Source organism: Takifugu flavidus, chromosome 8, assembly GCF_003711565.1.
Source record: "Takifugu flavidus isolate HTHZ2018 chromosome 8, ASM371156v2, whole genome shotgun sequence".
Lineage (NCBI taxonomy): Eukaryota > Metazoa > Chordata > Actinopteri > Tetraodontiformes > Tetraodontidae > Takifugu > Takifugu flavidus.
Genome location: NC_079527.1, coordinates 14,148,040 through 14,164,723, shown reverse-complemented (window position 1 = coordinate 14,164,723; position 16,684 = coordinate 14,148,040). Strand labels below are relative to the sequence as shown.

General features: G+C 52.3%; 1 protein-coding gene across 1 annotated transcript; it reads left to right on the top strand.

Annotated features, from left to right (window-relative positions):
- The first annotated feature begins 1,846 nt into the window (after positions 1–1,846).
- Positions 1,847–16,670, top strand: nol4la (nucleolar protein 4-like a). Its single transcript, XM_057040625.1, has 11 exons — positions 1,847–2,516; positions 9,792–9,947; positions 11,067–11,178; positions 12,085–12,194; positions 13,720–13,855; positions 14,504–14,796; positions 14,881–15,066; positions 15,453–15,641; positions 15,711–15,830; positions 15,907–16,093; positions 16,178–16,670. The coding sequence occupies exons 1-11, from the start codon at positions 2,175–2,177 to the stop codon at positions 16,393–16,395; spliced, it is 2,049 nt and encodes a 682-aa protein (XP_056896605.1). The 5' UTR covers positions 1,847–2,174; the 3' UTR covers positions 16,396–16,670.
- Positions 16,671–16,684: the final 14 nt, after the last annotated feature.

The window sequence follows — 16,684 nt, the reverse complement described above, 5'->3', positions numbered from 1 at the left end:
AGTCAAATGAACTTAAACGTTATTTTTTGGGGGGAAATATCTGTGCAATACCAAACAAGTCATTTGTTGCCACGGTAATAAAGCCAGCAGTGGTATGAAGAAGACTTATAACTACGTAACGCTTTTGTTGTTGATGTTGTGGAGAAATTTAACCTGATTCGTATTAAATTCCTCTGATTGTGTCACCAGGCTGCACTTGAGGCGCTTGTTATTTCTGAACGTTGGCCACCTCCATGTGAGACAGCCCGTCTCACCACCCTCCAGGACAGGAATTGTCCCCCCCACCGTGCACCTCGGTGGGGGATTGGGAGTGCAATTACAGCAGTTTTGCCCCATTAGGAGTGAGGAGGCGTGACCCTGCCCGCAGGTCTGACAGCCAGTTCTGCTGGAGGATGATCTCTGTGCACGTGAGCATGCACGTTCACGTAAAGGTATGAACATGATTTACTTTAGTAATGTAAAAATCATGGAAAAAAAGCTCCCTCCTTCTTCCTCACCAATGATTTTGTGCATTACTCAACTGTCTCCCCAGTATTCTGAGTTTAATTAATAATTTCATTTTTTTTTCCAAGTTTCTCAATTAGTCTCAGAAGTTTTCCTCTAAGAATTTTAACGTCCACCCAGTCTGGAATTCTAATAGGAAAAACAGTTTGAAACAGTCTTAAAGGTCACAACTCGGTTACAACAATGGCTGTTTGAGTTTACACACAAGCATTTAACCCTTTTGCAGCTTTTCATCATCGAACTCACATCTTGACTGTAAACCTTTCAAAATAAAAGCAATGTGCAGCTGTTTCCTCCCTCGGGGGGTGGAAAGGGGGTGGGGGTGGCCCCTGCATCCAGGCCAGTCCTGCGAACAGATGCAAAACGGAACCGAATGATGAAATGGGACGAAACGACCCTAAAAGGCCTCACGCGCACATACGTGCGGACACACACAGCGACTCGCGCACACGGGGTTTCTTCTGTGCGCCGGGGTGGGGTCGTTTTTGTCCAGCATTCCGTTGTCTGAGTCAGGATGAAGAGATGAGGACGGGGCATCCCACTCACCCTCTGCACGGCCGGAGACTGCTGCGCTGCTGTCATGGCAACAGCAGCAGTCACCAGCAGCAGCAGCAGCAGCAGTATGGCCCTGTAATGCACAGGCCAGGGGGGAGTCTGACACACGCGCGCGCGCGTGCACACACACAAAGAAATAAAGCACAACACACGCAGTTTTCGCGACCCTTTCAGCCTTGACATGAAAGCTTATTTCGTTTTCCAACTTGGCAGCGTCAGGTGGTTTCACGCGTTTCCCTGATAGCCGCCCCGTTTTGTAAAGTTTATTCCAATTTATACACACTTGTAGTTTAACACAACAGGTCGCCTCAGATTTTGATTAGACCGCAGCGCACCTGGAGCCACTCATACAAGCCGGACGAACGTGTGTTTTCCCGCAGGCTTCCGCGTCTCCCAATCGGACACTCGGCCTGTGCGTGACTCGCACCGCAGGCTGTGCTGCAGACGAGGCAGCCCGATGTGGTGGGCTGGAGACAGCCACAGCGAGTCGCATTCAAACAGGTGTGAGGAGCTCAGACGCCCTCCCAGGTGGCGCATGTTGATCGGATACGCGGCCACGCAGGAGCGCATTGTGTTTGCGCCTTTTTAAGGCTCGAGCGACCCGCATCCGAAAATAGTGGTGTTTGTCAGAAAGTAGGTCGATAGGAACCGAAAGCGCCGGGTGTTTCCACGCTTTTGCGTGTGTTCTCTTTTTTTTTTTGCGTGTGTTCTCTTTTTTTTTTTTTTTTTTGGAGGGGGGGTGTTTTTATTGTTTAAAGAGGGCTGTAGACCCCCCCACCCCAGCCTCTCCTTCAGTGGAGACCGTTTACGCACAGGTGGGAGATAACCCGCTCAGCGGATAGGACAGCCCCCCTCTCTGCTCCTCAGCCGATGATGTGAGGAAGTGACATTTTTTACTGCTGCGGCTCGGGACAGCACGGCTCTGCAAACAGGTGTGCTGCTGTCCGGATCACTTTCGCGGGGAAACAAAAGGGAGGTGGCGTCCCGGAACCCACACGGAGAAACCCGGACAGCGGCGAGAACCGGAGGAGGAAAAACCAGCCCGCTCAAGTCTTTTCTTTATTAGCCTGGCTTGTTTGAACGGGTTGAGCCAGGGAAGAGGGAGAGAGGGGGCGATGGCAACGAAAAAGGCGTGCGTGGATGCACCCAAAAGGAGCCGGAGTCCGGTCGTGTTGGAGGCGGAGATGTTCAGTGAATTTCAGGACTGGTGTCTCCGGACATACGGAGACTCCGGTAAAACAAAGACCGTCACCCGGCGAAAATATAACAAAATCATGCAAACGCTGTTGCAGAACGACGAGTCGGACGGCGTTTACATCGACAACAGCCACATCAACGCCAAATTTAAATTTTGGGTGAAGTCTAAAGGATTTCAGGTCGGGACCAACGTGTTGGGAGAGCACAACAAGAAAGGAGCTCCGGGAAAACCGGTCCTGTACGTCCCGGTCAAGTCAACGGTAAAGTGTGTGCGTGTGTTTCTCTCTGTGCCTGTGTGTGCGCGTACGTGCCCATTAGATGTCCCGTCACCGTATTTAAGTTGTCTTTATTTCGGGCTGCACACACGCACCGTGCCACATAATTCAAACGGCAACTTAACCATGTTTCGCCGTCCCGGCTCGCCCTCGTCTTTCCCCATAAAGCTCCACTTTGTCCACATCCCAACCAGAACAGCCCTACTCTCATCTCTTGCTGCCATAGCAACGCCGGTGCCTCCTGGCAGTGGCGGCTATAAAGGTAGACTATCATGCATGTCCATCTCACGAGTGAGGCCGAAGTCTTGGTGCGCCGCCGGGCGTAAAGCATCACTTAATCGACTATTGACAGCATTTAGTTTGTTCAGGTCCTGTAGCCCGATATGATGATGATGAGGACGAGGATGATGATGATGACGATTATGATAATGGTGGTGGTGGTGGTGGTGTATGCGCACGCGGATGCAATGGCATGCTCTTGGGGCGGTATGTCAGGACACTCCCGTGTGTTCTTTGGAGGACTAGATTATATTTAGAGCAACTTGGAAGGTGACAGATTGACCTTTTCAGCTGCGCGACTCAGCGGGTTCAAATCCCACTGAATGATTGCGCGCGCGCCCTGGCTGTCCCGTCCGAACCCAGTATCCAGAATGCGCCTGCGAACGGCACGACTCATTTTTTTCCTCGGATATCGAGTCACCAAAGGCACTGGATGTGTCATTTCCGTGGCTGCGCGGCTGCCAGCCGGAGTCTCGGTGTTTGCGCCCACTTTTCATTGTCCTGGGCGGGATGCAAATCGCGGCTCGAAGGCACTCGTTGCTCTGGCAACACCTGTGCAGCCCAGGATAGTCTGCATCTGTCGCATCTCATTGTGCGCGTTCCGACACCGAGCCCCCACGACTATATTCAAAGGTACCTTTGAAAGGGGATATTTTTATTAAGGGAAAAAAAACCCTTTTTAGTTGAGCCTGGCTGCTGTGCGTAATTGGGCGATCATGTGAGCGACCGTTGCGGAAACAAAAGGCTCTGCGCGGGACTGATAGCGACGCACGCTCGCAGCCAGTGCACACAGTTGAGCTGTACACGCCGAATGTGTCCTGATGATGTGATGATGGGGTCTGAGGGAGGTCAAAACGCTCCTCATCCCGCCGGATGTCGCAAAGACGGCACGTGTTCCAACGTTGTTTTAAACAAAAGAATACCTGACACACAACACGCATGTTTATGTCACATCGCCTCCCCGTGGGGTGTCTCCAACAGGCCTCTGGGGGGCCGTTCTCCCGTCCTCCCCCCGTCCCTTCTGGGACTTCCCTGGACCATTTATAGGGGCTTTGATTGGGAAGGGCACCGATCCCTCCACAGGTGTCATACCTGTGATGATGCAAAATTTGGATTTGGGATGACTCCTTTTACAAAGCTGCTATGATCTCTAATATCATGCTGCCCCCGGGGCTGAGAGGGCAGGTGCGATGTGTCTCCGCAGGTGCAGATGGCGTTGCTGATTGGCTTTTGTGTCTGGCTTCTGTCAGTTCTTGTCTTGTGGGCTCAGCCCGACTCCTCGGGAGCTGAAACCATCCTCAGTTGTCACATTTGGAATCCCGTGCCCCGTTGTCTAATTGAGACGGGCGCGCGGGCTTTGTAGCTAATATCAAGGCAGGGGGAGGCCTCCCCCCTGATTCAGCTCCACTTGGGAAATTCAAACAACAAACAAAATATTATCTAATCCAAGCCGCTTCCGGTGATCCGAAATCAAAGAACGGACGCGTGCGGCTGTTGCGGAACACCACTCTCGTTCCACTGCGGATCATCCTGGGTGGAGAAGTGACACAGACGCAAACAGACACACAAACATGCGCACATAATGGTCACACGGCTGCAGGGCAGGGGGTGTGTCTCTGGAGCCTGTGCAGTGGAAGCCCGGCTGCAGCTGCTCTCAGGGTGTGCCAAGTTTCTGTAAGGGGGCATGCATGGGGCTAAATGACGGGAGGGAGCGTGGGTGGGGGCAGGGATGGAAGCTGGCTGATGTGCAGACAGAGAGGGTCTCTTCTGTGTGTCAGTGAAGCACACAAGGCAGCTACAGTGTGTGCTGGGACAGAGAGGCCTCCTTTCACCGTCCACAATTATTTTCTTTCCATGTTGTGTGTCGCATTTCGGTCCTGCCGCCTGTCTCCTTGTTACCGCGCCGCGCTCGGAGAACCCAGCAGCCTTCAGTGTGGAGATGCAACCTCGTTTAGCTCTCATTATGTCCTGATTAGAGGATGCTACAGAGGAGGAGGGGAGGACCAGAAACAGGCAGAGATGCGCCGCCGAGCTGCGCACACTATCACCACAAGGCCTCGCAGAGATGAAGCGTGTCCGAGTGCGGCGAGTTTAAAAGCGACACTTAAATTGTTGGCGTACTTCCTTTTGGCCGACCGCGCTGCAAAGAAAAAGGAAAAAAAGATGTAATAATTGGAAGCTGTTGCTTTTTGTTGCCATGTCAACTGAAATCTGTAAACACCTCGCACAAAGGTGGACGCGTTCTCGCGCCGCGATGTTTAAAGTGCTTTTTTTGCGGGGAAATCGTGCTTTTATGAAGAGTGCACAATGAAAACCAAGCCTGACCCAAAATACCCATATAGCTGGGTTAATCCTAAAATACAAATAAATGAATCAATGTTTCTCCTTAATGTTCCTCCTTAATTGTGTTGTGGCTCAGTTATGAAATTTGGGGGGGGGCTGGGTTTTTTGGGGGGGTAAAACTATAAATTAAATCTAGTTCAGGGATTCCTGGTTGATTCTAAACATCGTAGTTGAGATAATTGCTACCAATCAAACTAAACTTAGGTCACAATCCAACAGCAAAGAGTCAATTTAGCCAGAAATATGGTGGCATCCTTCGAAGTGTTGCAGCAGAACCAGAGAAATGCAACATATGGTTCGTACTTAGTCACATTTCCTGTTAAATATGCTGGGAAAAGGGGGAAAATTCACATAGAAGCAGGTCAGAAGTACAGACGACGAACGTGCTACTGACTCATTTTATTTCAGTTTTAATTCAGTGTGTTTCCAACAACAACAAAAGATCAGTTGAATAATTAAGAATAATCCTGGTCTTAATTGGTAATGAAACAATGGCAGCAGCCTGAAAGAGTGAGGACAGAATCAAAAGGTCGTATAATGAGGATTTAAGGAACCGTTTGGAGCCCACAACTGCAATTCCCAATTTGTGTCTTGGAAAATCTACCTTCAACGTCTGCGAGCGCCAGGACAGAAGAGGGAGATCCTCATTATTATCTGGTTAATTAGCCCACCTTTCCTCCCCCGAGACCTCCTCCTTTCAGGAAGGGGCCACAGAGTCCAAACAGGCCAGATAATTCAGCAGCAGTTTTCACCTACAGGATCCTCAAGCGTGCGAGCGCGTCCAACCTGCTCGCCATCCGTCCCGAACCAGAATCCCCCGGTGCCGACTGGACCTGCCGTTGTAAAGGTCAGACTAGGATCTTTCTGGGGTTTCTGACTTTGGACGCAAACGGGATGACGAAACCCGTCCCTGCACGTGTGTGCGGCAGTTTGCTGTGCGTGCGTGCGCGCGCACGTGCGCGCGTGTGCTTGTACAAAGAGGGGGTCGGCGATAGCATGCTCTGTGTTTCCTCCCTTCAGCACCCTCTCTGTTGCCATGGAGAGACCGTTCTTTGCTTTCCCATAGGAGGAGAAATTAACACCATTTTTAACTGGCCCGGGGGCCTCCCCCCTGTCTGTGTGGGAGATAGTCTGGAGTTCTGCACTGCACACACACACACACACACACACACACACACACACACACACACGCACACACACACACACGCACGGAGCAATAATCTCCATAACGCTCCGCTTCTGTCATTTGTAATACTTTTACAAGGCCAACATCTAACGAACTGGGACAGTCTGATAATGGCCGGGAAATGGCGAGATGGACTCGGGGACGTGACGATGTACGCGGGAGACATTTGCATATAACATTTTGCGTCCGTTGCTGGAACGTCAACAGTCTGCGGGGCCGGTGGGACCGTCTGCAGCTCAGCTGGATACCAAGATGTCACACACTCTATCAAATAATTCTAATCCTGGGAGTAGTCGAGAGGAGAACACACACACACACACACACACACACACACACACACACACAAATCAGCCGTTGTAGAACACCTAATGTGGATTTAATGACCAAGGGTTTTTCTTCTGTGAGAGAGGAGGATGGTGAAAACAAAGGAAAGGGGTCAAGATTGATATAAAACTGGCCTTCCTGTCACAAACGCCTCCGTCTTCCTTCTTTCACACAAACACATTTTCCATTTCTTTGGGACGTTCATTTCCTGGAGACCTTACGAACTCTTGTATCTTTGACTTCAATCAGGCCTTTGTCCCCGTGGGTCCCGACACGTAACATCCAAAACATTTCATTTCATTTTTGCACATTTGTATAACTCGTTCTAATATCTAGATCTCCCTCGATAAATATTGAATGCATAAATCAAATATAACATCGATATTCATAAGATTGCCTCAAAGGGGCCTATTTGCCAGAAATACTCAATCTTAATATCATCCACATTATCACAAAAACCACATTTTACCCAACTTCCCAAAGATCCGTTATGTTGGATTAATCATGTGCCAGAAATTCTTTTTTTTTCTGCTTTATTTAAACAGCGTCGGTTACAATCAGCGTTGTCTCCAGGCGCTTCACCTGAACCCAGAGTCTGACCCCCTGACGTAGCAACAGTCAGGAAAATCCCCCTTTCACAGCAACCATCCACCAGGGGAGCCCTTCTGAGATGCTCCCGTAGGACAGTTCTGATAGTTGGACCTGAACCACTAACACTAATAATAAAAGCCCTTTTAGCCCCTGATGGTGGTGCTACATGTTCTAAGAACCACTGAGTAGTTCCTCCTGTGGCCTTTTGTCCACAGCGTGTCTCCGGGCCGTAACCTCCATAAAGAGATTTATGTCCCGACACTGGGAGTAATACACACCTTTCACACACACACACACACGCATGCATGCACGCTGACGCACGAACGTGCAACACAGGCTTTGTTCCATTTTGTGTCCATTAGCCCGGCTGATAGGTTTACAGAGGAAAGAGGGGCCTTGAACAGATGACCTGTTGTCACATCTGCAGTCAGATAATCTGAGTCATGAGTACTGTTGACACGACTGTCTTTTGTACACGCGCGCGCACACACGTGGACACACAGGGAGTACCTGCGCACGCATTTCCGCAACGGTGAGATTCCCAACGTCGTCTCCTGGAGCCAAATTCACACATTTATGGATATTTGTTCGGTGACGAGCTCATTTGTGCCGCGATGCACTTCTTCCACCTTCGTCGGCCTGTCGCTCTGACCCAGCTGCCTCCTCCTCCTCCTCCTGACCTGCCTCTGTGCAGGACTGCTCCGCTCTGCTCCAGCGTGTGTGTGTGTGTGTGTGTGTGTGTGTGTGTGTGTGACTGCCAGCGGGGGTGGGGGCAGTCGACTCAACCCCTCCAGTCTCCTAGCAACAGAGTGGTTTGGTGCGGGACAGGGGATGGGGGCTGGTCTGTACGGTGGCTGGGGAAGAGCAAAGTCCTCCAGGATTAGAAAGATAGAGGGAAGGAGGGAAAAGAGGAGGAGGAAGGCGAGAGTTTTGCCGGCGATCAGGGACGCGAACACGTCTCCTTTGCTCTTTAAAAATGGCACCGCTGATGAGACCAAATATCTGGTGAGCGCTGTTCAACAGCTGTTCTCCTCTGAGATGATTCTGTCGGGGCTGCCTGGTGGATTCGTGCTGCACTTTAAAACAAACAAGCACACGCACGCACACACACACACACACACACACACACACACGGAGCCTCTTCTGAGGTGAATGTTTAACTCCACTCGTGCTGACTCCTGTTTGCAATCTAAAAGGTTAAAGGCGCAGGGAGGGGCCCCTGCGGACTTTACGTAACCGGCGCCGTAGAAATCCACATTCTGTGTTCTTCGGTAGCCATGAGCGAGGCTAAACTGGTCAAACAGAGGAAATAGTTCAACCTCACCAAACTGATTCACAGGGCGGCTGCCTGGTGTAATAACACCTTCTCAGCAGAATATCTGAGTGTGTGTTCTGGATGTTTTGTTGGGGAGAATTCACCAGAGGAGGCTGCCGCGGTGTGGGTGCGCCGCACACCCCACAGTGGTATGAGATTATCTAAATCCAGCATGAATGGACCTGACACTATTGTCCCAGGCAGCAGCAGCAGCAGCAGCGGCGGTGGCGGTGGCGGCGGCGGCGGTGATGTCACGGGGTGAAAGATGACGATACCTCCAAGTGCGATTACAGATGTGATGATGAGGTGGAGGATCGCTATTATTTCATTTATTATCATTACATTTAGCCCGTGCTGACAGGGGAGAGCGGCTGAAAAGGGAAAGGGAGAGACGGGGTCGGATTAAAACAAACCCGCTCGGTGAGCTGGTTTTAGTTGCCATGGCAACGATCATTACCTCGCACTTGGGAGAGCAGGAGCAAGGAGAGAGAGGAGGAGGAGGAGGAGGAGGAAGAGGAGGGGAGAAAGGAAGAAAGACGGGACGGAGGTTAGGGTATGAAGACGCGGAGGCTGGACGGGGGAAAAGGAGAGATTTCAGATCCATGGGAGGTGTGATGAAATGTCAAAGAGGGGAGGAAAAGTGCAATCGTCAACGCCGGGGGGACAACTTTCCCAAGCCAGGACACCCCCCCCCCAACCTCCGGGAAATTCTCGACCTCTGGGTCTGGGAGTCAGAGCAAACAAACAAACTAAATTATTAAATCATTCACCTCCCTGGGATGGTGACTCGCACACTCGTCGAACAAAGTGCGAGGAGGGCCCGATGCAGAGAGAGCAGGAAAATCCCATGTGCACGGTGCCGCGGAAGGGGGCTGTTGTCCTGGCGATCCCACTTGTGCTGCGCGTCACATGACCCTTTGCCCGGCACACCTGCCCGGGAGAAATCAGTGGCAGTTTCTATGGCGACAGGGTCAGGCAGAATGAGCGCCAGAGGTGGTGGTAGGAGGGACTGTCGGGCCTGTTCCAAGTGTGGACTGTTATTTTTAATCGCCGCGGCGACCAGGCGCCTCGGACGCGCTGTAACGCGTGCGTTACTACGGTCGCTGCCTTTCTCACAACAAATTCCATCTCAACGGACACCGTCAACAATAAACGCTATGAGCAAACGTGGCGCGTTCAGGTGGAACGTGCGCATAAACCCGGGTCTCCCGCTGTGTTTCAGTGCTCGGACGGGAATTCGGCTCAAGAAAACTCCTCCCTGAAGCGAGTGGCGGTGGTGGAGGACTTCTTCGACATCATCTATGCCATGCACGTGGAGATGGGGGCCGACCCCGGCAGGGCGCCCAAGCACGCAGGCCAGAAGAAAACCTATAAGGCGGTAAGTTTACATGTGCTGGAAGCGGCGCAACAGTGAGTGGTGGCTTGTTTGTTGGGCGGTATTTTCTCTCTGCTGCCACCAGGTGGCCGGGGTTGTTTTCACTGGTAGCGTCTTTCAGCCAGACCATAAAGAAAAACAGAAAACACAGAGGTTATGGAAGCAAAAAAAGCCCCCCCAAATCATGCAAGCAAACCCAGAGAACAGCAGAACTGACGTCTTTAGTCATGTATTTTAAACGTGAAAGCATGCTGCCTCCTGAACGTATCATTTTTAGCATCGGGAGTTTCCAAGGGAACCACGAACCGTCTTAACCGGGAAAATACTTGCACACGTCTCTGGAACAAAGGCAGCAGAGAAGGTGTCGGCTGTGGTGTCCTGACAAATCAAAAGGCTTTGCGAGAAGCCGTAGAACCCTGTCGGGAGGGGGTGGGGGGGTTAGCAGGACTTTGGTACCCCTGTTCCCTTCCCTCCGGAGCCTCAGGACTAAAAAAATAATAATAATCATGGAGCCAGTTCTTCCTGCCCCGTAGAGAGGTCCTGTCACGTCTCATACAGTGTACCCTTTTGAGGAGGCAGCATCATTGGGGCAGGGCATAATATGGAACTGTCACTGTGGCCTTCTGGGAGGTGCACGCTCCTCTGGGTGGCCTTTCTCTCTCAGCAGCCCCCAAGGGGCAATGAGGGGTGGGGTGAGGGCTTGGCAAAGGCGGCGATGGCAGGCCAGTGGGGGTGGGCACCCCCCCGCTGAGTCCCCATGGTCACGTGAAGGTCGCATTTTGCAGGGAAACGCCGGAGGGTGGTGATCAGAGGAGGGTGGCTGAGACAGAGGTGCAGATGAGCCAGCAGCACCTGAGCGAGGAGAGGAGGGGAGGGAACGAAGGCGCCGTTTAGGTCTGAGAGTGGAAATATGTGCAGGGCCGCAGCTGAAACCAGGCCATCCGCAGGCATGAGACGGCGCCCGGGGGGCTTAATTCCTCCTCATGTCACGCGGAGATAACGCAGAATCCCCCAACTCCCAACTTTCCCTCTTGCACAGCACAATAAAACCTGCACACATGTGCTCAGCGAGCCGCTGCTGCCATTTTAACCCACTCTCCTCCGCTCGCTCCGCTGGCACAGATCGCCGAGACCTACGCCTTCCTGCCCAGGGAGGCGGTGACTCGCTTCCTAATGAGCTGTGGAGAGTGTCAGAAGAGGATGCACATCAACCCCAGCACGGCAGAGTTCAAAGGTAACGCCTCGCACGCACGCCCCGACCCGCCGGACGGTCCGCTAATCCGGGACTTTAATCGATATGTGACATTTTTGAAACTAACCTTTAAGAGAGGACAGAGTTAATTGCTACATTTTGATCCACGTTTAACGGCGTAATTTTACTGGTTGTCTCTTAAAGCCACCGTCACCGGTATAAGATACTATAATATAGAATGTGATGCCAAAAGATCTAGAGAAATGTTGACAAAAAGAGTGATTTTTTTTTTAACCCGCCACCCAATCAGTTGAACTGATTATCTCATTAGTCTGGGTGTGCGTGTGCACGAGCGCGTGCATGGATAAGCCATGATGTCAGAAAGGCTCCACATCTTTGACCCTCTCGACTACATGGTCCCTCTAGTGGCCGGTGTTAGAACTGCAGGCAGCACTGACATTGCTACAATTCTATATGATTATTTTTTTTTCCCTCTTTGTGTTCTATTTATTGTATCAGTTTTCAATTTGCCTTCAAACCCTCCAAACAAATATGACACTGCTTTGGCTTGAGGCTTCACATTTCATTCTGCGATCATTTGGTTAAATCAAAATTTCATTTTCATAATTATTCCCAAATAAGGGGTTTGGTAAGTTGTTGAGCTGTTTAATTAAGTCAGCATCACATTTCCCACAGTAATAGCCCCAGAATCAGACAATTCCCCGGGTAATTATCAAAACCAAAGTACTTTATGCATCAAAAGCTGTCGTAGACCTATTTTTTCAGAGCATGCGTTCACGATTTGAAACTTTATCTTAGGGTGTTTTCTTTGCCTAAGCTTTGTGTGTGTGTGCTTCATAAAAAGAGATCGTTTGTAAAGTTTAATATTTAAATTCCCCCCCCCCCCCCCCATCTGCTATATCAACATTTGATATTGCGTCTTGACAGAAAACGACAGGCCCACGTCGCTGGTCCCGGACCTCATCGACTACAACATGCCCCTTACTGCCACCTACCTGAAGCAAATGAAACTGCAGTGCAGGACGTCCACCGAGAGGGTGAGTTCTTCTCTCAGCAGGCAGGGGCAGATCAGCGTCCTGACAGGTTATTCGATTAAAGCCAGCCCACGGATGACATCTGCTCTTCACTCTAATCCAACTAGTATCGACAGCCGATGTGATTATTTGCTTTTTCGGGCTCCTCGTGGCTGCGGTGGGGGGGGGGGAGGGATAACTTTTAATTCGGTGTTAGAGAATGAGAGGGGTCCTCTCATCAGCTGGGAGGAGGAGCTGAGATGAGGATTAGGAAAGTGGGGGTGACGTCACACCGAGACCACTCCCCACGGGTGAGTGTGACCGAAAGAGTCAGAGCGCCTCCGTCACTGTCAGTCTCTCCCCGTGACGCTGACCGCGTCCCCCGCTCGGGCCTGATTGGGATTATCCAGACCCAGACTGAGATTTGTAGGTGAGTACCACCGAACGCATGGCGGACTGTCGGACGCATCCGTGCAAGGGCTGCGAGGCGGCGGTCAGAGGGTCCCTCCGCCGTCGGCTTGCTCCGTTTAAGTCGTTAGCTCGGTGACTCTGAGTGTTGACGCGTCAGGTGATGTTAGAGCTGAACATGTGATGTCGGGACACTAAAGTTTACCGTGAAACACTTCTGGGCGCTGGGGTGGCTGCAGGTTCGAATCCCTCCCCAAATTTGTCACTTCCCCAAAGTGTGGACATTTCCCAGCACTTGAAAACTGTAATTAACCCCCCCACATACCCCCAACCCCCCCTTGTCTCCCTCTGTAATGCTCACTTGGTACCTAATGGAGCTGTCACTGAGCATTTTGGCCCCCCCTCCAAAACCTCTTACTGAGGGGCGCGTGCATATTCCCGGGAGATTAGGCCCATTTCGGTGCTCTTGCGGGGGGAATGATGAGATGACGAGATGCGTTTTCTGCTCTGATTCCATCACGCTGTGGTAGCTTCGCTCCTGCCAGCTGATACATGGCGTCGTGCACGGGGGGGGGCAGAAGGATGACACCATTTAGCCCGAGATGGTTTCTGTAGTTTGAAGGGAAAAGCTCAGCCGGGGAATGAAAGATTATTCCGCCCTCCTTTGCTAATCCTAACCCGCTAACCCCCGTGTTTACGGCCACGTTTGAGGCTGGAAGCAGGGCGCAAATAAGTGTGTTGGTCAACACGGGGGCTTCTGGATTCCAGCGTGGTTCTTAGAATTAATTGGAATCAATCTGAAGTGCCATTTTTTCCTTGACTGACACAGTAACGTGATGCATAAGCTTTTCCAGAAATGGTTCTTATGGGAGTAACGCCTGACAAATGTAACCTGTCCATATTTGCTCTTCACTGACCCCCGTAGGTGGTTTAGGATGGATATTCAATCCCTGTGATCTGCCGTGCCAACACTAGATGGCACCAAATCTCCCTACACTGAACATTAGCACATTAGCCTTGTCATTAGCCTTGTCATTAGCCTTGTCATTTCACTGCCAGTGCAGCAAACATGCAGACGCTCGATTAAAGACTGCTGTTTTAGCTAACACATCTCTTTGCTCTACCCCCAAACGCGCCGCAGGATGACAGCTCCGTTAGCAGCGAGGACATGAACAACGCCGAGCCCACGTGGGTCACGGCTGAGCAGCCCCCAGTGCCTCATCCCAGTCCGCCTAATGGAGTCGGCAACCCAAAGGCCGCCGTTAAAGAAGAGGAAGGTAAGAGGACCACACATTGAATAGGTGCCCCCACGGGTACCGATATTGTCCGTATTGTTGGTTCATCCCAGAATATTAAGGTAAGCTTGTGCGTAGCGGGAGGCAGATTTGGAGCGATGCAGGAAACAGCTTGTCTCCTTCTTAGTGGACTAATCCAAACAAATCCACTCTTCCAGGGGGTGGGACACCACCGCAGCCCCAATCCTCCCTGCACCCCTTTCCTCTCAGGGTACAGGGCTTTGGGAAGTGGGACAAAGGCCGATGCCATCCCACAGAGATTAGAAATCATTACGGAAGACTTAAGAAAGAAGGATGGATTCATTTCTTGGATAATCGATCGTGTATTTTAAAGGGGGAGGGGTCCCTCTTCTTATGTCTCCAGTCCCATTATTTTTACCCAGGAAGTTTTTGCTCCCGCCCATCCTCACCCTCCCCACTCTTCATCTCCTCAGATCCCCTCCCTTCCCCGTCTCCCCTAACTTTCATTCATCCTGACAGTTGACCCCGATACCGTCTTAAACTGTTTTGCGAGGTGGGGCAGGGAAGCCCCTCCCCCTGTGGCTCGGCTCTTGCGCAACCACATGTGAGCTAGCTGATAGCAAATGTCCGTGAGCCTCATCTCTCCGCCTTGGTTTTCATCCCGGACAGATGACAGTTCGTCGGAGAGCAGCGGCGCTAACAGGCTCCCGGCCTTGACCTCGCCGGAGGCCCTGGCTGCGGCTGGGAACCCCCCAGATGGTGGGGCCCCCTATATGGAGGTGGCAGAAAATGGGCTGAGCGCTCCCCTGGATTTCAGCACCACCTCGCCCTCGTCGTCCTCAGAGGACCAGCAGATGGTCAATCTAAGCGAGCGACTGCTGCCCGCGGGGAGCTCGCCCCCCAACTCGTACACCGCGGACGCCAACAGGAAGTACCCAGTCAAAGCAGACTATCCCAGCAAGGTAAGACCCTCTTAACTTTTGGAGTAACGGACTCGACAATATCGCTCAATCGTCATTTTCTTTGGCTCCTTCCGACCTTTGCAGTCGCCGCCGTACAGCTCAGGGAGCTACGACTCTGTGAAAACTGACGTGGGAATGAGCGCCGAGGACTTGTCCTCCGGCCGGGCGCAGATCATCGACGACGACGACGACGATCACGACGACCACGATGACAGCGACAAGATCAACGACGCCGAGGGCATGGACCCCGAGAGGCTGAAAGCCTTCAATGTAAGTCGGCGCTCGGGCTTGTTTCTTTGAACCTCTGGAGCTCCGAAAAACCGTTAAAACATTGTAAAAAGGAAACTGGAATATTTGTTACACGTTTATAACAAATGTCAGATTAGAGGCGCCGTCCAGTTGTTGGTTTTTAACCTGAATCTGTTAAAAAAAATCATTCGGTTTGCAGCTGATTGAAGAAACAAACAGCCGGTCTGATTCCATTTCCATCACCTCCCCCCTCCTGCTTTATCCTCTCTCCTTCCACTCCACCTCTAATGCTCCCCCATCCTCTTTTGTTTTCGTCCGTCACTCACCCCCCTCCGTATCTCTCTCTCTCTCTCGCCCCTGTCCCATTTTTCTGCTCTACATCCCCGCTCCCCCCCCCCGCCCGCTAGATGTTTGTGCGTCTCTTCGTGGATGAGAATCTGGACCGCATGGTGCCGATATCCAAGCAGCCCAAGGAGAAGATCCAGGCCATCATCGAGTCCTGCAGCCGCCAGTTCCCAGAGTTCCAGGAGCGCTCGCGCAAACGCATCCGCACCTACCTCAAATCCTGCCGCCGCATGAAAAAAGGCGGCTTTGAGGTAAGAATGCTAACCTGGAAAGACATTCGGACCCTGGAAAGGCAGAGTCTCACGCTGTGTCGCCAGCAGATCCGACCGACACCTCCTCACCTCACCTCCGCCATCGCCGAGAACATCCTCGCCGCTGCCTGCGACAACGAATCCCGAAATGCTGCCAAGAGGATGCGCCTTGACGTCTACCCGGCGACGGTAAATGTCGCTAATACCCGCGTTCGGAGTTGTGTCGTCAGCGGCGAGGCTAAATCAGTCCGTTTTTGTGGGCCAGGATGAATCGGCACCGGTGGACAAGTCAAACCTGAGGGACCCCGTCTCCGTGGCCCCGTCAGGCTTCTCCATCTCTGGGGCAGCGTTTGCCCAGGACCAGCTCTACACCAACGGAGGCCTCAACTACACCCTGCGAGGGTACGCGACAGTTGCCGGCACCCAGAACACCGGTGCCGCACAAACCAACGGTGAGCTGCTTTAGCATTTAGCCGAGGCGAACTCAGCGTCAGCCTCACGGCGCTAGCATGCTAACCCTCAACTTCTCCCGGCAGGTCCCACGGATCTGAGTATGAAGTCCATCGGCCCAAACTCGTCCAGCACAAACAGTCACGGTCAAGGAGGCGGAGGCGGCGGCGGCGGCGCCTCGGCCCAGCTAAGCCCCCCGGAGGTCACGGCGGTGCGGCAGCTGATCGCGGGATACCGAGAGTCGGCTGCGTTCCTGCTGCGCTCGGCAGACGAGCTGGAGAGCCTGATCCTGCAGCAGAACTGAGCCCGGGCCAGCCCGTGGCGAGCCCTTCCCAGTGGTGTACTGGGGCAGGCGCACGCGCAGAGACACAAACCAGTGTTGGGCCCTGTAGGTACGCTTTCTTTATGTGTTCTGACATGTTTGTGTGTGGACGGGACAGAACCTCCGGTTTACTTTGACCTCGGTGCCCTGTTATCAGTTCATGTCTTTTCACGCCATCCTACCACTTCGACCTCCATTTGTCTCAGGAAGCAATGTGGAAAAAAGAGCTCTGTGCTGGTGGTGGTGGGGGGGGGGGGGGGGGTGCGGTTGG